At 40.2% G+C, this 24,122-nt stretch overlaps 1 protein-coding gene across 1 annotated transcript in view; it reads right to left on the bottom strand.

Moving 5' to 3' along the window:
• Nucleotides 1–24,122, bottom strand: part of LOC104123913 (serine/threonine-protein kinase TNNI3K) — a 97,259-nt gene that overhangs the window by 15,532 nt on the left and 57,605 nt on the right. The window contains exons 18-21 of the mRNA XM_009636203.1: nt 19,632–19,684; nt 18,333–18,385; nt 16,993–17,125; nt 11,499–11,608 (exon numbers count right to left, since the gene is read on the bottom strand). Coding sequence (XP_009634498.1) covers nt 11,499–11,608; nt 16,993–17,125; nt 18,333–18,385; nt 19,632–19,684 — 349 coding nt within the window. The remainder of the gene's footprint in view (nt 1–11,498; nt 11,609–16,992; nt 17,126–18,332; nt 18,386–19,631; nt 19,685–24,122) is intronic.

The raw sequence follows: 24,122 nt of genomic DNA on the forward strand, positions 1-24,122 counted from the left end.
TGCATCTACAGTGAGATATTGTAAAATGGATGTCGATATGGTGATGCTTTTTATCTTTTAGGTATTTTGCTCATTCTGCTTGTTAGGGTGTTCCACTAACAGCATTCAGTCCCTCCTCTGGAGTGGTATGTTCAGGAGACATTGCCGTGTCAAGGATTATTATACGTACTGTATAACTAAGTGAGACACTTTGAAAGAATTGCTTGTTAATCTCTGCAGTGAATTTACAGCAGTGCTGTAGACTTGTATTGACAGTTTTAGGATAGGCTGTTGACTGCACAGCAAACCTTTCAAATGCAGACAAGAGGGTAATAACACTGCTTTATTTTTCTCTGCCCTCCTGAAACTACTCCAAGGCCCTCAGAAGTAACTCAAAACCTTCGTTACTGGGAACAGTAGCAAAACACCTTCAATAAAGCTCATTTCAATAAGTTTTTGCCCACATCTTGTGCAAAGTTCAAGCCATCCACCCCCTGATTGAGCTATCAATTGCCTTATAATTCTATCATGCAGTTCTAAAACATTAGCAAGATTAAGTGATGTTGGAGTGATACTGATGAGCAACTAAGTGCATTAGAATTCTGAAAAGATGGTTTCTTTTTATTGGGGCTAAATGAGCTGTGGAAATGTTAACAAGGTACAGTGACTATATCCATTACATAGTGCTTGCTTAAGTCAACAATTTAATATGACATCTTATTAATAAATTTAAACAGAATGTGAGTTTCATGCTGATGATTATTAGCAGCTACTTTATAGTTACATGGAAAGCAAACCAAACCACCCCTCTGCCCTAACATTAGCTCATAAAGTGCAAAGACAAGAGCATATTCAAGAATCCAGGAATCAGTAATAGCAATAAACTAGCAATGAAAGAAACTAGCTATACCCTGTACTGCAAATACATTTTATCTGCAGTTCTCACACCGATACATTATGTACCTAACCAGTAAAGAATACAGTAAGGGGGAAAAGCTCACTGCAGTCAATCCGTTGCCCAAAGTCACACAAACCTGCCTCTTCCCCTGTCTTGGTAGAGCAGTTGAGCATGTGCTTTTTAGTGCATTTTAGTTCACTAAACCAGGTAAGAAAGATCCCAAGTATCCAGGACAAGGACAGGTTTAGGCACACGATGACCCATCCTTCAAAGCTAGGCTAACTAGAAAAGGGACGTGAGGGTACAAATCCAGGACTCTGTTTCCAGCACGAAATTCAAAGTCAGAGTATCTGGCCAGTAATATGAAGCAAGGCCTCCTGAAACACCATAAAATGACACAGATTCCAAAATCTGCTCTCATTCATCAGAAATTAAACTTCCATGTAGTTCAATGAAGACCGTGAATGTCAGAATAGCACCAGAAAACCAACCAACCAACCAACCAAAATTTCCAAACCCAAAGCCTACCCCTGCAATGTGTTTCCTAAAGCAACTAATCCACTTCGTGGAACGTTTTCTAAGCAATCTGAATTTCCAGTCTCTGGAGCGTATTTCTTGACTTTTCAGACAGTTTGAAGTCATGTGCAAAAATAACTGTACAAGTGCTGCAGTGGCATCTGCAAAGATGCCATTATAGAGCATGCAGGGTCCCTTGCCTGACTGACTTACAAAAGTGTATAAAGGACCTACCCAGCTCCATAGTTCTCTGTGTGAGAAATGCTTCATAGAGATGACATTTATCTGGCTGCTTTCTATTTCCCATCACCAAGCTGCACCGTCAAAGCCCAGTTATGAACAAACCCATCATTCTTATGCTCTACAAATGCCAGAACAGTGACACTGTCAGTAAGACAGCCCCGACTCATCTGAGCCAGCACAGGTGCCCACACACTCCAATATCTGCAGCTGCATTTTCATGTACAAATACACAGATCTGTGTATAATCCATCCAGTCAGGAGGTACAGCTGGGATGTAGCATCAGAAAAGCACTGGTTATCAACCCTACTTTGGAAGCTTCCACCCTCAATGTAAGGACAGAGATATAAAGACTAGTTAGGGGAGGGTCACTGTTGTCCTTCTACCATGGATGGTCTCAGGCACCATTAAATCCTCCTCTGGTCCTAAAGTCTACCAGTTCGAGGACGACGGTGTTTTTGCAATCTTGCTCTAGTCAGTTCATGTTCCCTTTAGTGCAGAAATAGCAACAGACTGCAAAAGCCAATATAAACCAATCTTTCTTTAACCACCATTTTATAATCTCAGAAGGCAACACTTGCATATTTTATTTTCTTCAGTGCTGTTGCTATTGAGTTAATTGGAATAATCAGACAGACTTCTCCAATCGTTAAAAACCAGTCACAATCGTAGCATGTGAGAAAGGTGCCGTAGCAACAACCTTACTGCAATAACTCCTTGTTAAATCAGACTCTTATCCTGCAGAAGTCCAAAAGACAGTAATTACAGCAGATGCAGCACACATTTTTGAAATTCACAGTACAGCTACTTTCTATCCTAAAGAAGAGTGTATAAACACATATCTGAGGTTTGTCTGTATCAGCATTAATCAGAGCCCCACATGAAAATTCCCAGGGTGTCAGCTGGGGAAAAAAAATATTCATTGTGTTTACTATTTTAAGCCTCTGAAAATTAAATTCCATATCATATAGGGGGAAAATTGAAATAATAGGAAGACCCATGAAGAGTTTAGACAGCTGGAATAGGAGAGGCCCATTTTAGGATTAGCAGTGATGTAGCTGATGAGAATGAGCCACTCTGGGTGAGCTGTATGTGTGAAATGCATACATCATTAGCTTGTACTCTGCCTGGCTCTAAGTGCTGTTGCTTTCTCACTTCCCAAAGCAATGAAAAATGCATCCTAAAACAGCAGCAATGATAACAATAAGCAATGTAGTAATTTTGAAATATAATAGAACAGATGGCTTTCAGTTTTTCAAAGAAATATGTCATGTCATGGCGTAGCAAAAAAAAGAAAAAATCTAATAGTTAGATGCACAGGAGAATTACATGATGCTTCTGATAAATGATCGAGTGCCTGGATGAATTGGGAGGCTGGAGTCCCTACAATTCAATCCAGGCAAGACGGAAATTATGGCAGTGAGCTGGGTGATGCAGCTGGACAGTCTGACAGAACTGGGTGCTCACGGAGAGATTGCAGCTCAGCATGAAGAGAGGGAGGCACTGGGGAACAGTGTTAACTCCTGCACTGCTCCCTCAGGAACAGCATTTTTGCCACCTGAGGCTGGCAAAGCAGCACATGTGTGAACTTTGTTGCCACTGCCCCTTCTCACCTTCCCGCACTGCAGCGTCCTCTCCACAGAGACTGCCCTTAAGATTGCTTGGAGTCTTGCCATGTGTTCCTGAAGTCTCATCCTAGGAGCAGGCTACAGTGTTATCAGTCACAGCTATCGGTACGTTTCAGGGAGAAATGCAAGGAGTTGATGTAACCTCTGGAGTTGTTAATGCTTTGACACATCTGAGAGATCCTCCACATGCTCATGGGCTGATATCTGCTGTTCTCCAGGCCACAGCTGGAATGGCCCTGCTACAGAGAGGGGTCCTGTAAGTGACCCCCCATCTGTCCCAGCCAACACCAAACCAGAGGGCACCAGACTGTGACTTTGTAAAGCACAGCTGTCCCCAGGCCTTTGGGAAAGATTTACAGCTGACTGTATTTGTTCTGTTTGAATACACAAAAATATATTTGCCATAGGATATTTAGAGAACTGTCAACATAGTATGAGTACTCCTTGAATAAAGCAATATTAATTAAAGCAACAGACACCTTCCTAGGATTTCAGAAATTAAAAAGCAACGAGTAAATTTTTTCTCCCCCAATAATCCAAAAGAACCACTTTCTTTGCATTGGAACAAGTGAAAAACATGGTTTGCCAGCTCCAAAGATCATAAATATGATCTTTTTAGGATTAAAGCTACAATAGGAAACAGAAATCAAAAGCCAGAATAATTCTGCAACTTGTAAAGCATGTTCCTGTTCCTCTTTTACAGCTCCTCCTGTAAAAACTAATGCCCTACACAACTCTTAAGGAACACTTACAAGTCAGAGGTGTTTCGAGGATGTTCTGTGCCCCAGACAAAAGGAGCAATTCCAGGAAACCAGAAAGACCCTGCAGGATGAAGCAAAAGGGCTGGAGTCTCGGCAGAGGTGGTTTCCCTGCTTGGAGCTCAGTGCAACTGCATTGTCCATCTGAGCCACTGGTGAATATTCAGCACTGGTTTCGGGTGTGACACCCCAGGCAGTCTGCGTAGCTGTCACTGTCACATCTTTTAGCTTCTTGAGGTAGCTGCAGTGTTTTCTCTCCTCAAATTCCATGTAACTCTTCACCCTTGTCACCTACATTTCCCTCTCTCGCTGAAGCACGGGAACAATTGTTCCCATGTGCTGACCCTCATTCCTGTACAGCTGCCAAAAGCCATCCTTGAACATACTCTCTTTCATCTTATAGCTTAAAATTTTGCCTGAAGCCATACCACTGCCTGCAGTCAAATCACCTAAGGCCGAGATCTCGTGTGAGCTCTCAGGCTCAGGAAGGTTGGGCAGAAAGGTGTCTGTGCTTGGGCAAAGACTCCAGGGAAGCAAAACAAAACATGACAGCCCATCTTGGAGCCCAGCGGTCATTTTCTTAGCTTCTTTTAAGTCTTCCTATTGCTTGGGTTAATCATGGCTTTGCATTTGTTATTGCTGCTCATGCGGTCTTTAACCCCCGAGGCTTGCTTGCTCTCTCCCTACAGACTACAGGACCTGTTCTGAGTTTCAAAAGGCACGGTATTTTATCTTTTATCTTCTGCACTGTCATCATGTGTTTCGGTGAGCTCTGTCTTCTGTAGACGTGGCTTCCCTGTCTTTGCACAGACCAGTTCTACTAAGACATGCATCAGTAATCAAAACTATCATCTTTACAAGATGGTGAAGAAATTTTCTGGTGGAGTGGTTCTTCAAAATGCTAACAGCGCTGCCGGGAGGTAGAGATGCATTAGTGATAAACTCAGCTCTGCCTAAGCGTGAAGGCTGGTAAAGCCTACATGGCCTGGATTACACGTGAACAAACTTGTTCTCACACGCAGTTACTCAGAATGCATCATCATCTGGAGAAAGTCTGAGGGGTCATCATCGGATCATTAACTGCAGGGACTAATGGGATCTCTGCACTGCTGCAGAATATGCTTTGCGGAGCTGCCACTACTCTGCGTCTAACAGGCTGCTCTGCCAAATCTTGTCCAGTGTTGCAAGGTGATCGGTGTGTATTGTACTACCTGTGAGATGATATGGCAGAAGATTTTAATTGATCTTATTATCTTCTCTCAATTTCCAACCATTGTACCATACAAGATTACCATAGTATTTTCAAATTTGTATTTTCCTAACAATATGCAATTTTGTCTTTTAAACTTGTTGTTTGTTACAGGAGTTGTTGGTCTCTCTTGTCTAGTCTTGGCCTTCTTTACCTGGAAACTTGAACAAGGTAGAGCAAATGAACACATACCAGGAAACTCCAGGTGCATCCCAGTGTGAACATGAGCCAAGAAATTATCTCAATATAGGATCCTGTAACCACTGCTTATCTCAGGAAAACTAAATAATAGTCATGTCTACTGTTGGGTCTGACAAAGGAGTGTGCCACTTTCTACTGGAAAATAGGCCTCATGCAATGCTAAAGGCAAAGGCAAATAAAATATCCATATATCTACAGACATCACTTTGGAGCATTCAGATGGACACTCATCACAAGAGGAGTGGCTCATTCTCATGCCTCAAGCGCAGGTTGATGGAGTTTTGCTCTCAAGAGCTTTACAGAAATGTGCCTGTGAATGATGAAGCAGAGGCCCTAAAAGAGGATTTCTACGCAGCTGTTACTAACCCTAGAAGTCTGGGCCAGTGGGAAGATTTAGACTACAGCACTGCATGACCCTTCAAAGACTGATAAAAGTGGATTTTCTTTAACAAGTGAATGGAGAGGACTGTAACGTGAGAATCACAATGAAATTCAAAATGCAGCAGGAAAAAATGGAGTTTGATTTTCCATCATCATGTATTTAATGAAGACATATCTGAGTAAATCAGTCGCCATAAGCAAAATTCAGGGACATGTTATACCTCTGTACGCTGGTATACATGACTATAAAAAAGAAGTAGCAATGATGAGGTCCAAGTAGGAGATTGTCATAGTTTCCTAACCTGGCATTCAGGTTAAAAGTAAAACCTATAGAGGATAATGTTGGATTAATATGAGATGGGGACAGCAAAGCAGTGTATTTGGTTTGACTGAAAACCAGAAGAACAGTACAAAACTCAAGATTTTCCTACTCCATCCTTCAGAAAGCTGATGGATATTTTTAATCAGCAAGGAAGTTATTTTTTAAAAAAACCCCCCCACAAATTACTCACACATGCACAGTACTCCCAGGTATCAGTGTGCCATTGACGACAGTGGCATTTGAATAACAGTAGAGGGGCTATCTTTAGAGTAACACAATACTAACACAGCATTCTGCAATACTCTCTTAGAAGGGAACATGAAGGGGATCCTCCACTTTCTTAAGAAGGAAAGCAAGAAACATGCCCTGGTTTTGTAACTGGGATGATGGAGTAGATCGGAAACTTCTGCCAGAGAGGTGTAATTTATTTTTTTTTAAACTGTTTTTAAAAGCAACCCAGATAATACACTGAACCACATTACTTGGAATTAGAAGGCAGTTTAAAAATAAAAGTTTTCTGATAGTGAAAACAATTTCTGCTAGAGAAAGACTCTGGTTTGCACCACCATCTCAGAGGCAAGGTTTTCTTCCACTGCACATCCCTCTTCTTGTTGTTCTCCTTAGTTCTTCTCTCCTGCTCCCCAGGCAGGGCCTGCCTTTCCTGAGCAAATCCCCCCTTAAAGTTCCCTTCTCAGGAAAATCGTACCAATATTAAGCCATTCTTAAAAGCCTGTACCTCTCTATCACATAAAAAGAAGAGAGCTAGACAGACTGTTCTTGCAGCCTTTTCACAGCATTGCACTTTTTTTCTGATTGCCATATAAAGCTGACTGTCGTCTGTTACCCTTCAGCACCCCCAGATTATCCGTTCTGGTTTCGCAGAGCAGCACAACAGCATCCAGCCCACGACCACGACTTCCTTGGCACCACCACCGCTACCAGCTCTTTCCTCAGCGCTCCAATCTGCTCTGGGCAGCAATGGGATTAAAATGCTGCATTCCTGGACCCACCTCACCCCCAGTCCTGGTTCCCAGTCATGTTGATGTCTCTGTATTGCAGGAAAGTCTTCAAAATTCAATCACTTTATTTTATTGGGCATTGTAATTGTGGCATGAGAGTGTTGTCTCCATAGTGCTCTAAGGTGATAGTGTTTTATCCTACCTGGGTTAAGATGTTGGCTAAATGGCTGGTAGAATCATAGAATCGTTTAGGTTGGAAAAGACCTTTAAGCTCGTCAAGTCCAACCGTTAACCTAACACTGCCATTCCACCACTAAACCTTGTTATGCTGCAACTAGAAAGGCTTTTTTGCACTACCTGGACAAGCATCCCAAACAGCTATTTAATTGGTATAGTAGTGATAATAATCCTCTTTGTGCTAAATTCCATTTTATTGTTTAGCAGACATTGGGAATGCCACATTTAGAAGAATATGTGAAATCCTTGCAAAGGAGAGACTTCAAAAATGTTTAACAATTGAAGCATGGCAGTCTCCTTCAAAACTAGGACAGCTTAAAACTTCACAGGGAAAAGCGTTTCATTGCAAGCCACCACCAGTATCTCTGGTGCAATGGAATCAAAGGAATGTGTGAAAAAGATGTTACCAGTTTGCAGACCACAATGCAGTGATCAATGTGGACTGCCAGAAAAAGGCAAAAAGGTTTCTTTGCTACTAGTAAACAATCTTACCTGCAAACACAGGAACTGTGATAATTTCCAGAATTATTCTACAGGAAAAAAACCCCAAACAAACCAATCATAAAGATGGAGAAAGACAAGAACAAAAATCAGTAGCAGAATAACAGAAGAGTACTTAGTGATGAAGAGCTATCATTATCAGCTGGAGTCAAGAGAAGATGAATGCCAAAAGATGGTAGCTTTTATGTACCTAAGCTATCAAAGGGGATGGGTGTTACACCTGGCTCCTATGAGACAGGGTCACAGGAAAAGCGACTGCAAAACATTGGCATCAAACCCAAAATGATTACTTGTGAAACCAGAAGACACAGGAGATCAGAAACAAAAAATGGGAAAGGTAAAGAGTCTTCATTCAGGATTCTCCTGGAAATCAAAACTGGGTGAGAGAAGATGAAGCCAAATGGGAAAGTAAAATTAAAAGACGGGAACATGTTGACTATAAAATTTCATTTACATCCAGGATTAGGATCCAACAAGCTGAACAGCTGGAATAGAAAATCAGTCACCAGTGCAAAGAATTGCTGAATGAAATCCTGAGAAAACTGACAGTGGCTTTGAAAATACAACTGATGAAAGCAAAAAGAAAAATAAAGCAGGTATCTTGTGCAATCACCAATAGGCACACTAATGCTTGTGAAGAAAAAATTATTTACTCCAAACGCATTGCTCTGCATGTTGTGACAAGCAGCCATCACCTGGGAGGAAAACCACAGGAAGTGCTGTTATTATAACAAATAGTGTTAGATGCTAGAAAATTGTCAGAAGTCTGCAGTGTCTCAGCAGTGGATGATTATCATCCTTCCCACCATATTTCTGACATAAGAAGGATGAAGGTCCAAAGGCAGAAGTCCTAAAGAACAAAGCCACCTTACCTCTGTCCTCATCCCCTGAGACTGTAAAAAGTCTCTCTCTCTTATTTTCAATCCTGAATTGTGGAATTTATTTCCCACAGAGGGAAATGAAGGTGATATGATGGAGGCCAAGAGACATTTAAAACAGGAAAGAAATACAAATTCTTCTTCAGGTCTCACTAATGAGGCAGGAGTGGTAAAGAACTCAGAAGAAAAAAATCCTAGCATTGAATGGGGTAGAGAGTGAAGTCTAGTTTTTGAAAATACAGCACAATACTTCAGCCGAAGCCAGGAATGCAAAATCCAGAGAAAAAATGTAACTATAGTAGCAATGTCAAGGATTTGGGAAGCACATGAAAACATTCACAAGGAGGCCTGCCTGTTCTAAATCCTGTAATTCTATGGCTATGGCCCAGGTTTCTGCAAAGAATGGTACAATTTCACCACAAATGAACAGTGTTCCCTGTTAGAGTTGCCAAGTTTATACCTGAGTATTCTGGTTAACTGGCAGTTAACTAGAAACACAGAGAAGAAATTGATACTGCAGACAACCTGAACAGGACCGATAACACTGGAGAAGATGGAACAAAGCTAGAGAAAAGAGAAAATACAATGCCACTCAAGGAAAATGAATTGAAGCTGAAAACATTTTTCAGACACACAAATAATCTCCGATACCAAAACAGAAAATCTGTTACAAATTTTGGATAATGTGAAGAGCAAAGAATACTGACACTATAAAAGATGTGCCAAGTTACACCTAGTACAGCCAGTATCCTCAATCCTAGAGAAAATGGAAATATATTACTGGGCAGTGATGCCAGCCTTCAGATTAACAGCACTGTGCATAGAGAAGACATGCAGGATTTGCAAGACTTTAAAACCAGTCAACCTTATCAAGACAACCATGAACTCAAAGAAGCTGAAATGCCGCTGGAAGAACACGAAGAAGCTTTGTTACCAGAATTAGGAAATGGCAGTTTTGAGGCAGAAAATGAGGTGCCTTTAATTCTTTGCAGAACAAATGAAGCTGAAAACTCCACTACAAAAGCTATATTGTACCCACCATCTGCAGAATATGCTAATGCATCACCTTTGGAGGCAAAAGAAAATGAGGAAAAACCCCATCACGACAGTGCTCTTTTTCTTTCTTCAAATCTACAGACAAACTGCTCCAGCTTTCCTGAAAGTTATTAGCATCATTGTGGTGGGAAATTTCGGCAAGTCCAAAAACATAAAATAGTTTTTGATTAAAGTATTGGAAAAAATTAACGGTAATTCAGCTCAAGTAATTTTACTCAATTAACTGAATAGCGTTTTTTGTAATGGGAAGACTCAGACAGGAACCACATCTGGTTGTGTCAGAGCCAAACAGAACAACAGAATATAAGCGAGAGGAAGACAAACCAGGAAACATTCACTGACCAGAGGAGCCAGTGGTGCTTATGACCTGGAACACATAGCATGAATTTAATTTAATGTAAAAATTTACATTTACAGTTCCTGAAACCATGTCTGCTCTCTGTAATGTACCAGTTGCGATACCTAAAATATTTCTGTGCTTAGCTTATTACTGTTTGCTTGATGGAAAGTACAAAATCTTTTTTTTAATACCTGTACCTATTAAATTCTATCTTAAATTCACATCATTCACAAAGTTTTCTGGTCATCTTTCCCTCATAAAGCACAGGTACCTGCTAAGTTCCTTGTGGTAAGGACTGATGTTTGGCTTTCTCCAGGACAGGTGCTCTTCCATTCACAGCCTGGTAGACTGCATTTAAGATCCCTGGGTGGCAATCCCATAACCAGTCACTGCATGCTTGCCAAACGGTTAGCTAGAGCTGCTGCTCAGAAACTAAATTTTAACATGGAAAGAGTTCTGAGCAGATCCAAAATATTCTTAACTCTTTATTTCCTTAACTTCCTTTCCTTAACTTTAAACTGTGGGTTTGAAAATTTATCACTAAAAGATCACCTTATGAGGACTAGTCTCTTGGACCAGGCAATGTGTCCTCATTGGTCTTATCTACTCTGCATCTGAGAGGAGAAAAATGGCTTTAAAAGCAAGAAACACAGCGGTAAGTAAATATATATAATTGGTTTTTCATGGAAGGCAAATACACAAGATCAGTATGCAGTTTATCTTATAGCAGCTTAAGAAAAAACCCCACAGAACAGTGAGAAGTTTTGGGTATTATGAACGGAGAGCAGCTGCCATGAAGAAGAAAGAGGCCCCAGACTGATCCCTATTTCTCTCAGAAACAGGACTTCTCATAGCTTCTGACTGTGTGTCCTATGCCCAACTGTTCCCAGAACAGGGACTGTAGCAACATGCCAGAAATGCCAGGAATAGCCTCAGGACATGGTATAAAAGTAGTCAGACATTTATACACTTCCAGGGTATCTTGGCTCCTCTTTGTGATGATACAGATTTTATTTTTCACACAGAGAAATCAAGAACTCATAGAAAATACCTACAAAAGTCAGAGCAGCATGTTTTTCTACTCACTCAATAATAACTCGTTATATTCAAAGTTACATAATTTCTTAAAGTTTCATTGAATGGCTAAATGTTAATTTACTTTCCTCCTCAATTTGCCAACTCTTCTGTATTTCTTGACATACACCATGATCTTTCTCAGGGCTTTCTGTAATGGCCCTTGCCTTGGAAACTGGGGCTTTTGAGGAAGCCATATGAAGTCAGACAGATAGTTGGCCAAAGCAGAAATACCCATTTTCCTGCTGCCTTTCTGGCTGTGTGAGGCAGGGGCACTCACCTCGGGACAGGCATTCCAGCCCCTCATCAGCAGGGCAGAGATGGGCTTCGGGATGGAGTACCCGATGGGAGGGCGGATGTGGTGGTACGCCATGTCTGCCGCCGCTGCTGCTGCAAGCAAACAGCCCGACAGAAACCTGTTAGCACCCAGCAAGCACACATGTTCCCAGGAAAACACAACCTATGTACTACTGAAATACACTCCAGCAGGTACAGAAATGCTGAACCATCAAACCTGTAGACAAAGGCTTGTAGCTTAAAAGAGACCTTCCAATCCATACTGTTTGTAAGGCAGTCCATAACCCTGAATGGAAACACATTGTTGTTTAGACTGAGCATCGGTGAAGGCAATGTAATTTAGCTTAAACCCTAAAAAAAAAAAAAGAAAAGGCCTTTGGGGGAAAAAAAAGAGTTAACCTTCAACTCACTTTCTAAAAAATTTATTATCTTCATTATTAAGACAGGGTGACAGGTATACTCCAGTGGCAGATAAATTGGTAACAGACTCAGATATCTTAAAATAACCCATGGCTAGTTCTGTTACAGTCCAAGACAGAAATTATTTCTAAGTGTTTCTTTAGTAAAAATTAAGATAGCGATGAAAAACGCTCAATTTTTTTCTGCCAAAGGTAGTGTATGTGATATATTACCTATTGGCAAAATCTTCTCTTACCAAAGTTAATAGGATTTATTCCATCAGTTTAATGGGGTCAGGATTAGAAAAAGAAATGGAGAAACATACTCTGTGCCTCTGGATACTTCTATAATACTTTACAAAGTTTTTTTGTGTCACTATTGTTTGAGCTCTCCTTTCACTGTCAGTAGGCTTTTCTTCAGGTAAAAAAAAAAATCTATTAAAAGTACTTTAGAACAGCTAAATTAAATGTCAAGAATCCATTCTTCTCAAAAATGAGCAAAACAAAAAAGAGTTTGGGTGGTCCCCAAAACTCTGAACTTAGTGATGCTTTCCAGCTCTACTATGTGATATCCTTGAACCTCTGAGTATTTTCTAGTTTGACTGCTTGGTCAGATCCTGCCTTTCTTCTGGGTCAGAGGAACTACAGGCCATGAGAGGAATCAATAGCAACCTATCTACAAAATGTTATTTCAATTTGTTCTTGTTTATGGATTGGGGAACAACTAGTAGTTACTGCAGGATGTTAATCAACATCTCCTACACTGGTGATGTGTATGTTTATAATCATAACATGCCATTTCTTTGTGCAAGTGCCATCTTTGCATTTTTTTTTTTTGCTATGTGGGATGCAGTGATTCGGTTTCTGAATCTAGTTTCATACCTGTAATTTCCAGACTTCTATGTCCCTGTGTTTCCCCACAAAATGCTACCCAAAGCTCACATGCTGACAGTTTTACAGGTGTGAATTGAATGCCATCTGTGGAAAACAGCTAAGAGGATCTTCAGATATCAGAGGGCATCCCCTTGCCCCCTGGGCCTTCCAAAATGTCTTTCAAATGGAAGATTGTACACCAGGTAACTGCCAACATCTAGTTCCACATGAAGACTATGCCTAGAGCACTGAAGGATGCCTTTGCAGTCATGCCTTGTACAAGCATACATGAGATATACATAATACATGAATAGAGAACTGAGCCACAGTTCTCAGGAAAACAGGATGGGATTGGCCTGGGAAGCATTCAAGGGTTTCTAACTCAATGACAGACCCAGTCATCTCAACTACAGCTCAAGCAAGTGGGCAACAAACACATCAACGCACCTGCTGAAGAACCTGCATCCCAGCCACACAATCCCCAAAGGAAAGTAGTGACAACAAAGACAAAGATCAAACACATCACCCACCCGAACTGACCTGTAAAACCACTCTCCCTTTGCTTACCTAAGCACAGCCCTGCTGAGGTGGTGCAGTGTTTGTGAAATACAGCCCTTGTGCCTTCTGCGCATGAATATTTGTGCTTCATGTTCACACAGTCTCAGCCTGCTTATGAATCTCAAATGTTTCCTAGACTGGCTACAAACCTGAATGGCACTTGAGGTGGAGCCTGGGCCTTAATAATATAATAATGTGATAATGACACAATTAATTATCAACTGGTTGCCTACTTGCTGTATTTTAAGTGTATGCAAGCTCTCAGACTGTAAAAACCTCAGCAAAGAAGTGATCTCTATATTCAATAAATATTAAGTTTTGCATTCTCCAGTTACTTCTCAGAACCATCATTCTTTATGTTTTTGGTTTTTTTTTCACCTTGTCTATTTTACAGGTGATTGTTGAGCACATTTAATAGGTTTCCTTATTAACCAGGAGACATGCTGCAGGCTGTGGTTCCATAGGAGTGCATGATGTGGACCTAACAAGCATTATGTTTGACTTAATGATGAAGTGATTTAACTGGGGAACCCACCTGTTCTAACAGATGTTCTATTTGATAAATTAAGTAGTGACTTTGATTCAATACCTATAAAAATGTTTATTCATATTCATCAAATAGAAATCTGATTAATGGATATCTTGTTCAGCATAGAGCATACTCTAATATAATTGGATACTGTACTAGAGTCAGTGGAGAACATGAAATTGCTTTTGATGGGGTGACTACTTTTATTTCAATGGGAGACATCTAGTTTTTGTTATAATCAAATTTTATAATCATATATTCTTTTAAACACTAATTATTTCAATGAACTTCACCAGAATGACTTCCTGGACCTCTAAGCCTGCTCAGAGGTAACTATAAACCAGAAAAATAGTCTGTGATGCATAATGGGAGTTAGTGTTCTGCAGACAACATACAAAATTTTGATAAAGAAGATCCCTCACCTTGAAATACGTACTTTGGAAAAATACGGGTTTTGTATTTAACTGAAGAGTCATTATTTGAACATATATCTTAAAAGTAGGACTTTTATAAAGACTGTAAAATATACAACACCCTCAAAACCACTTTTTGCAGAATATATATAAATCAGAAGTGCACATTCAAGATCTTTTTTTCGTGTGTAAATATATCTTTTACAGTTTGAGGTACCACAGAGACTAGGAACTAGTTGTAAACCATGACTGTTGCATCTGAAAAATCACCTGCTTTGTGACCTTGTACAAAATCTCAGTTTCCTTATCCACAGAAGGGGGAAAATTACACTTAGGCCACTGATAGGGCCAAAATTAGGTACTAGGTGGGCTCACTTTAAGGACAGCAGACCTGGATCAAACCTGAGCATTTTGGGAAAACTGCATCCCTACGTTTGTGGGCACAAACATGGTCTTTGGAAAATGTGTTTTATAATAGGATTCAAATAAAGTGTTGGTGATCTGGAGATAAGGAAGGACTCATCACTACAGCGGTGGACAAGGAAAGAACCCTTCCCTAGGCATAGTGTCTCACTAAAGAAAGAAGGGACAGAAAAATGCTTCCCTTTAAAGCTGCAGACACAAAAAGCCAGCAAGCCCATGGAAGTCAGGATAAAGGGACCTTAACATTCAGTTGATGTCATAGGTTAAAAAAAGAAAAGGGGGAGGGGGCAGGAGAGAAACACTACTCCTATACCTTTTTTGATGCCTTTTATTTAATTTATGATGGTCCCAGTGAGCTTTAACTCCTCTTGAGTCTTCTAGTCCTATCTAGATCATAATTTGAACAGAGTAAAATGGTTAATTCAGAATTAACCGAGATTAATGTTAGAAACGGTAACCTTATAGAAGGCTTTGATAATATAGATGATGGTGTGCTAGAACTGGACCCAGGAGTGTAAGGTTTGGTCTTCGGTTAAATAGCCATGAAACAAGGACTAGTGGAAAAGGAACACAAACACAAAAATGATTCAGAACTGAAACTCAGGTTCACAGCTAAAGGTATTTTATTTCCAGAACCTGAAGTGGAATTGAGTCAGACATTTGGCTTCTGCATCACTTCAGCAGTTAGAAATAAAGAGACATGAAAACCAGCTAATACAGTGTAGAAGGTAATATACAAAGCTGGCACACTAATTTCCAATGATATTCATGACATCTGCCTTTTGCATGCAGAGAGGCTGACCTTCTGAACACCACAAAGGCATCCAAAGGAGTTTAATGGAGGAATAATCTCAAAATAGCAGAAAAGTGAATCTTTATTTAATGATTCCCCCAGCAGAAACAAAAAAACAAACCAAGGAAGGATTCAATAAATAAAACTTGGCATGTATCAAAAATTACTTTGAAATGATAAGAGCAACAACCTAATGAGAAAAATACATTAGATTTCATTTAGTATTTGAGTAATTTATAAAGCAATTGACCTGATAAGTGACAAGCATATTGATAGACACCTAAGAAACAGCATTAGACATACAGATATATACAGACACATAGATGTTTGACCACCAAAGGACTATACATTGTTACCAATATGTATATTCTACTTGGGCATAAATGGAGCCAGACTCTTTGCAGTGGTGCCCAGCAACAGGACAAGGGGCAATGGACACAAACTGAAGCATAAGAGGTTTCAGCTCAATATGAGGAAAGACTTCTTTACTTTGAGGGTGACAGAGCACTGGAACAGGCTGCCCAGGGGGCTTGTGGAGCCTCCTTCTCTGGAGATATTCAAAGCCCTCCTGGATGATGTCCTGTGCAACCTGCTCTAGGTGAACCTGCTTTAGCAGGAGGGTTGGACTAGATGATCTCCCGAGGTCCCTTCCAAACCTTCCCATTCTGTGATTTGTATGAACTAAGAGAAATTCACCTTTTTCAAGATCAAAGTGCTGCCATAGGCCATGCTTTCTCCAAACATCAGAAAATCTATACGAAATCAATCTGTCAAACTTTGCACATCTCTTCCCTCAGCAACTGTTATCTTTGTATCCCAAACCAAGTTGAAACACCACAAAAGATCCTCCGTGCTTCACAGCCATTTCAGCTGCGGGAGTGAAATGCATCAGTAAGGCTCCTCCAGATGGTCTCCTGTGTGGAGACAGCTGCACAACAGCATGGCCACAGATCCACCTCTGTCTGACCACAGGATGACAGACTGTGGTGGGTGGTGTTGACGGCATGGGGGGTTCCAAACCCTCTCTCATTACCCATGCTGGCTCTTACCTCATCCTGTGGCACTCTCCACCTTTAACAATCCCTGGCAGACATCAAGGGGTCAAAATCTCAGGGAGTGCAAAGAATAGTCCTGGACATGTTGATTTGCTGTTCTACCCCACCACCTTTGCAGGTGCTTTCTGAAGCTATACAAGAATAGGATCAAGGAGGAGATGTATCAAGGAATGGTTTTACAATACCAACACCAATGTGAGAGACAAAAGGCCTACAATTAGAGGGATTCTTCATAATCCTAGAACTGGATAAGGAATTTTAAGTTATGTAGATCTGTAGTGAGTAATATAAGCAATTATAGTGGGATAGTTCTATGCTTTTCACTTAATGCATAATCTTAGCATTTAATAACAAACCAGTAAAATATTGGTTAATATCATACAGCTACTTCTCTAGTTCAGAGAAATTTAAATATTTATTCATTGAGCATCTTACCTGGTTTCAGGTGAGCAAATGGGATTTCCCCTGTTAACAGCTCCCAGAGGCACAAAGCATAGCTGAAAACATCGGCTTTTATAGTGTACCTTGTACACTGGGTGAACACCTCAGGGGCCATCCAGCGTAGGTTCTGTGCATCAAGAATCATCAATAATACATTAACATTGTTTACTTCCTCATATACGCACCCTTTCCTGTATTTGTATGTTTACTTTCTTTTCTTACTTCCTTGCTTCTGTTGTTCCATAAAATGACTGGTAAATTTGCCAGAAAAAAATTTTCACATAGCTTGCAAAATCTAGGCAACATGTTATTGCACATTTCATATAACGGCATTAATATGGTAGCTGTCTCAACCCCATAAAGCCAGACAGATCAGGCTTTAAACATGAAAGTCGTGTTAAAATAAAAGCAGAACACCCAGCCTCAAAGTCTGGTGATCACATCATAAGGTCTGAGCATGCCATATAATACCAATTAACTACTACTACAGCTGGTAGATGGAAAAAACTGATCACAACTGCATTGGGTTGGTGCCTTCTCTCTTGGGATCCGACCCTTTCTGCAAAAGTCCAGTTCTGAGGCTGCTTCACAAGCAACCAGCCTCTCACTGGAGTGATGAGTTTGGGGTGTTTTTGCAGATTCCTTGCACCTCAGTCACTTAATCTACATTCTTTACAAGACAGCCCTTCTCCATGAGGTGTCATTAAACCCTGGCAGGACCCAGGTCTGCAGCAGCAGTACTCACTCCTCACACAGAGAGTGTGTATTACAAGTTGTTAAAAAGCTGATTGCCAAACACTGGTTTTAGCATCACCCATCCTATTCCAGAATCAGTCATTATGATGATGCAAACTTTTATGAACGTGGAGTGACACACAGAATGCACCTGGACTAAAACTCACAACAATACTTTCTTGTAAAGCTGACTCTCTTTGAGCAATAGGCTTGTAATGGAGGAAAGAATTCTAAAAGAAAATCAGTGTTGAATACTAATTCCCCATTAGAAATAGGAACCACCTGCCAGCAACATGTGTATGTGAGTGGGGGAGGGTGGATTAAAAAATGACACTTTAATGAGGATTTTAGGGGCAATAGAGCTCCAAAGACAACCTTATAAAGCATTATTTTCTGTTGCAGATATTAGATATTCACTCATCTGTGCTATTAAAGAGGCTTAAAAGAGAAAAAAAAAAACCACAAAGAAACATTAAGAGAGATAAAATATTATACCAGTTCTTCTTTTCCAACAAAAATACTTCTGATGTCATTTTCTCCTAAACTGAGTTTGTCTGTATGTTTTATACTAATTATGTGGAACATAACAAGAAACAAACCCCAGGTTGTTTTGTCATATTGTCTTCATCCAGGGATTGCAAAAATCTAGATTCTGAAACACACAGAACAACAACAACAAGTTAATGTCAAGCCAATGCAGACACCCACCTTATTATACAAAAGTCTTGGTACGAAGTATTGCTTGTTTGGTTGTTTTTTTAAAATAACTCTGGGGTTTTGAGAGTCCAGAGGAACTGTGATAGCTGTTTTTCAACACGGATTTGTACAAACAATGAGGCTTCCGAAACCTGCATGCCAAATTCAGCACTGGCATAAATCTACAAAGCTCCATTGACATTAATAGCACTTTACCACAGCTGAGGATCCAGATCAGAATTTGTGACCTCATGGTTATTTGTGCTGGTTGATATAACTGTATCTAGATTTACAACAGTCACTGAGCCTTGCATTAAAATGCAATCCCACAGAAGCCTGTCAGTCTTATTCAATGTCAGAAAAGCAGCCCACCTAAAAATGACAAGATCTTGCATGAATGTAGTGAAGGTGGCATATGCTACATCTTGTGATACACAAATACGTCCTCAAGCAGGACTTAGATGCCTTTGACATATCAGAAAAATACACTTAAGTGTGCATCTGTATGAATAAGAGTATTGTCAGCAATGCCCCAGACAAGCGGGTACTCCCACGTGGTCCAAGCCTTGTGGCATCTCCTTCCTTCAGCAGGCTGGGGCAGCACTGGGTCCCTCACAGTCATGCTGCCACCACTCTCATGTTAAGCTGATGTTCATGCAACTGTACTGATCACATCTCTGGTGATATGGCACAATGATAATGGCCATGTCTTAAGTCAAGTAGTTCCTGAGGAGTTAGGTCAAACCCAGCTCTCTAAACTCTGCCCTTGTACCAACAAGAATTTATTCCTGTGGAGCTTGACTGCTAAACACCAAGACAATGCATGAAATACAGATTCATAAAGTATAGCCTAGGCTAATTTTTAACAGAAAGTTACTAAGATCCATAACTGAAATAACAAGCTACATTCTGCTCTTATAACTAAAATGGAAGAAACCTGTCCTACTGCTAGAACTTACTCAAACTGAGATGCATCCATCTCACTATCATCTGAGCTTCCCTCTCAAATAAACAGTGGAGTACTGCACAGCACCTAACTTAGATGAGACAAAAAATAGGGGTATTCTCATCCCTAAAAGCCTTTTGTGTCCTCTTATAATAACAAAATGAAGAGCAACCTCCTCATCATATTATTAGTCAACACATGTTTAGTTTTGGAGAATTTGAGGTTAATTTATAAATGTTTCATAAAATCTCCTTACCTCCAAAATCAGCAACAACTGCATGACCATCCTCATATAGGAGAATATTATGACTGGGAGAAAAGAAAAAAAATATAGGTAATTGTTTAATAGTGTCTTAAAGATGGTGAAAATTTTACAGGTTTTGGTTCACAGCTAAACTCTTGAGTTCAAATCATCTGCTTAAGTAGATAAACGTCTATAGATAAATCACTTTTAGCTACATCTCAAATTTATTTTTACAAAGTACACATCAACTCTGAGAAGGCTATCAACTCTTCATAACTGAGAATGTCAGTTTCTAATCAATAGTAGAACAAAACAATTTCTGTAATTAGTTATAATCAAGTATAACAGCTTTATTCAATATGTGCACTGAATTGCAGTGATAAAGTGAAAAAGATGATATTTGAATATAAACACAGTGATGGCCTTTAAACAAAATCACATGGACTGATTCTTTTCTCTTTTAAGGCTTGCATAATTGTAAATTCATAGTGGTAATTCCTAATCTATGCCAATGTATAGAAAGGAAGGAACAGATCTGAAGAATCTATATAGAATGGATCACTAGAAGCCATAAGAAATCCATCAAGCTGGGGGGAAAGAAAAAAAGATGACACAATGGTAAGTCCTATTCAATTTTATAACCACACTTAATAGCACAAATGTTACTTTCATGAGACTTCATGTTGCTTAAAATATCTCCATTTATTTATGTAAAGAAGATGCACCATTCATCCTGTGACTTATCTCAGTGTCTAGGATGAAAGCTTCTCCCTGCTCGCACTGATGGAGATTTGTCAGTCGCTAGAGGTAAGATTTCAGTTCTGTCCTCCATTCGTGTTCCAGTTCTAGTGTCCCTTTTTATGACTTTAGCCTTTGAGAGCCAGCAGAGTACAACTGATGACATGTGCTAAGTTACTTTGGGCCTGAACTGAGTCTCAGGTAAAGCACCCGATTTCCATCTGCTTAATAAGTCAGGAGCACTGACATTTTTTTAGTGTTTCACCTTATTGTCAGTGATAAGCATATTCCTTGTTGTTACTTGATGAAAATAATGGCAAGTATAAAGTATTGTTCATTATTGGACACCAAAAGGACCACATTTTGCATTTATCCTTAAAAATTACACCTGCAAAAATTACAGTGCATTTTGTTGTAGTGGAACCTCTTGGTGGCATCTCCTTCCAAAGCTCCCTAGGCAAACCAGTCCATATGATGGAATTAGCATCCCTGGAGCCTGTAGGTTGCAACTATGAATGGTAGCAAGGAAAAATTTGAGGTGATGGCTGGTGCATTGTGGAGAGTGGGGCCCACATGGCTCAGGACTGTGCCTGGAGCTGTGGTTTCACCAAGCAGGATTTCATGGGCAGGAACACTGTGCAGCCCAACACTTCTGGGAAATGCTAGAGTTACCGTGTGAGGGCTTCAGAGCTGCACTGTGTCTTTTCCCTGCCTCTGCTCACCCCAACTACAGGTGCTACAGCTAGAACTGCCTGCACACCATGGAAAATGCCCCGGATTTAAGGTGTACTGCAGCTGGGGTGAGGCTCACGTTCACATCTTCTAACTGAACGGCAGACAAGAAGAAATCCCAAAGAAAATTCATGTTAGACATACATGTTAGATTTTTATTTCAATATAAAGTCTTCATCTTTGCCCCATACAGGTTCCGGAAAAAGAGTTACATACAGCTAGGAAGAAAGGAAAAATGCAGGAAAATTCTTGTTTGGTCAGCACATGTACGGGGCAATCTCTGTCAGGATGTCTAGAGATCAGAGAAATCATTTATCAAAGATAATTACTTGTACTGACACCTATCAAAGTCGTTTGGTTTCTGTGAAATCTTTGAAACCATAGCAACTGCAGGCCTCAGTGAATGTAAAGGAGTGGATAACCAGAACTTTACCTTCGATTGTCAGCAAAGGTATTTGGAGGCTTAAAGTTAAATCTACTGGATTTGTTCTAAAACTACTAGAACCAAAGAGGTGAATTATGAGATTTGTGTGGTGGTTTAAACCCACTTATTGAAGGTAATATGAAGAAAATTCAACCTTATTTACATATTATTTGTTCAAAGACAGTAGATATGGATAACATCTAGGAGGAAATCTAGCCCTACATATACATACTTTCTATTAATTAGAGGATTTAAAAAAATAGGCTCCCAAGTATGAACAAAACAACTATTAAAAGATTTCTACATAAGACACTAAATATTTCATATCCATTTTGTAAAAGTGTCATCTTGTGAGCAGGTAGGCAGGAGAGCTCAAAACCAAACCAAACCAAACCAAACCAAACCAAAGTATTTCTGACACTGAAACTGTGAAAAGGAAGATATTCAGATTAGACAAGAACCAAATGGGCATCTATTACACATTTTCACCCTGATAGCTTCAAATAAGAGAAAAAAAGTAACACTACCCTTGGAAAACAATGAATTCTCATTTGGGGGGACTTTATTCTTGGACTTGGGCTGAACAGATAAAAGACTAGATGACACAAGTGAGAAAATTATCAACTCCTGATCAAATGTACGTGAACAAGACAGAAGTTCCTAGCCTTGCAAGCAGAATATCTGCTCTGGAGGGATGCTCAACCTCAACTCATTAGCCCTCCTTAGGGGCCTGGATAAGTCTTCTGGGCAGACTGCCGTGACAACATACCTATGTTTTTAGCTCAGGGTTGGTATTCTCATGCAGAAGTATAGGTATGAGTTTGGTACGGCTTTACCAGCTCACCTGCAACTTGCTCAGGAATCTTTCACATGGGGTTGGCATTTGGAAATGCCTTCTGTTGACTTGGAAATTAATGTTTGAAACAATATGTGCTGAAACAAAATAAAATATTGAGGGTGAGCCTCCATAAACTTTACTGCTTAAGCAGAATTGAAATAAGAAGAAATTCTGGCTGTGTAGGAACTTATGGAAGGAAAACCCCGTCCCTATGTATTTGGCATTTCCAGGGAGACTTCAGTTGATTAGTATATCAGGGGACTTGGAACCAGTCCCAGCATGAATGGGTCTCTGTCTATACATACATCGACTGTTGGAGAATATCAGCATATAGAGCCATGACGTTATTCCAACCCATGCAGTGGAGAAGCCAATATACGCGCTGTGCTCCAAGGTGGTTGGCATTTACACTGAGTACTCAACTTATGTTTTCAATGAGGAGGGAAGAATTTCTTCCTCAGAGCAATATGTAGAGCTAAAACATAGGGCTCCTCTAAAGTCACTGCAATTATTGCACCTTGATTGAAACTCATGGATCAAGAGCCTCACTTCTCCAGCATCACCTGGTGATTGGATGGCCATTGCCTACAGAACGATCTGTCTGGTTTTCTGCGGTTCAGGGGTCTGCCTAGAGGATGGGCTTTGGAGAAAGAGAGTGTGCCAGCATGTGTAGCACAAACATCAGCTCCATCAAAGGAGGAAAAACAGGGTTGGGCTGAATTTTATCCATATTTAAGAGCAGAGATTCTGAGACCCTGCAGACTGCATTCAAGTTAGAAACAGTGTTGTAAAGGTGCCCATAGGTAGGGTTGTAGTGTACACTGGGAACACTTTGGATTCTCTGCCTGTCCAGGCACCGCTGGACTCTCTGTTCTCTGAGACTTTAATTCTCTTTTCATTTGATAATGGTGATGTCTAACCCTAAAAGAAGAAGACACTGTATTCTCCCTGAAGCTATCTATGCACTACAGATATTTAAGCAAGTGACTTCCAAGCTCTTGGTTCTGGCTCCCTGATGAACGTTGTACAGGAAAAGATTCAGAGCTATAGGGCCAGCTCAAACTTACTTCCCTCCAAAAAGAATACAGTAAAACTCTTGTTCAGAGATATCTCACTCCCTAGTAGTTACTAAAAGGATATTGCCAAGAACTCAAATAGCTGTAATGTAATCTCTTGTCTCTGCCATACCCCGTAGTTTGAGAGTAAACAAGTAGCCATCAAATTAAGCATACAACATCAGTTTATAACAAATTGAACTTAACCTTTCCAGCTATGCCTCAGCTCTTAGTTATCATTTTGCAATTTCATTGAGAAAAAAACCCCAAACTAAAAAAAAATAAAAAATTTAATTTCTTAAACAAGCAGCAACTGATAACTGAAATTTACAGAAGAGTTTCAAAGTGAATGTCTCATTACAGTCAGGTTTTTATGTCATCTTTATCTCTGCAGTATACCTCATCTCTCACTATTTCTCTTTCTAAGAAAAATGTGTGAGAATTGCACAGATGATTTTCTATAACCACGTGATGGAACAGATAACAACCTGCTCCTTGCTGCATCATTTTTTAAGATCACATTGACAGGAGAGAGCAGAACCAGTTCTATGCTGCTTTTCACAGGACGAACAACAAACACCGGCCCTCACACGCCTCTGAGCAGCTGCAGGGCTCACCCTCGGCCATCACTCCTTGGCAGCCAGTGGCAGCAGCGTGATCGCTCCCTCCTCTTCCGGGCCACATCCCTGGGGCTGCCACCGGCCTTTGGGGGCCCC

Source organism: Egretta garzetta, unplaced genomic scaffold (genome assembly GCF_000687185.1).
Source record: "Egretta garzetta isolate BGI_Z169 unplaced genomic scaffold, ASM68718v1 scaffold163, whole genome shotgun sequence".
NCBI lineage: Eukaryota > Metazoa > Chordata > Aves > Pelecaniformes > Ardeidae > Egretta > Egretta garzetta.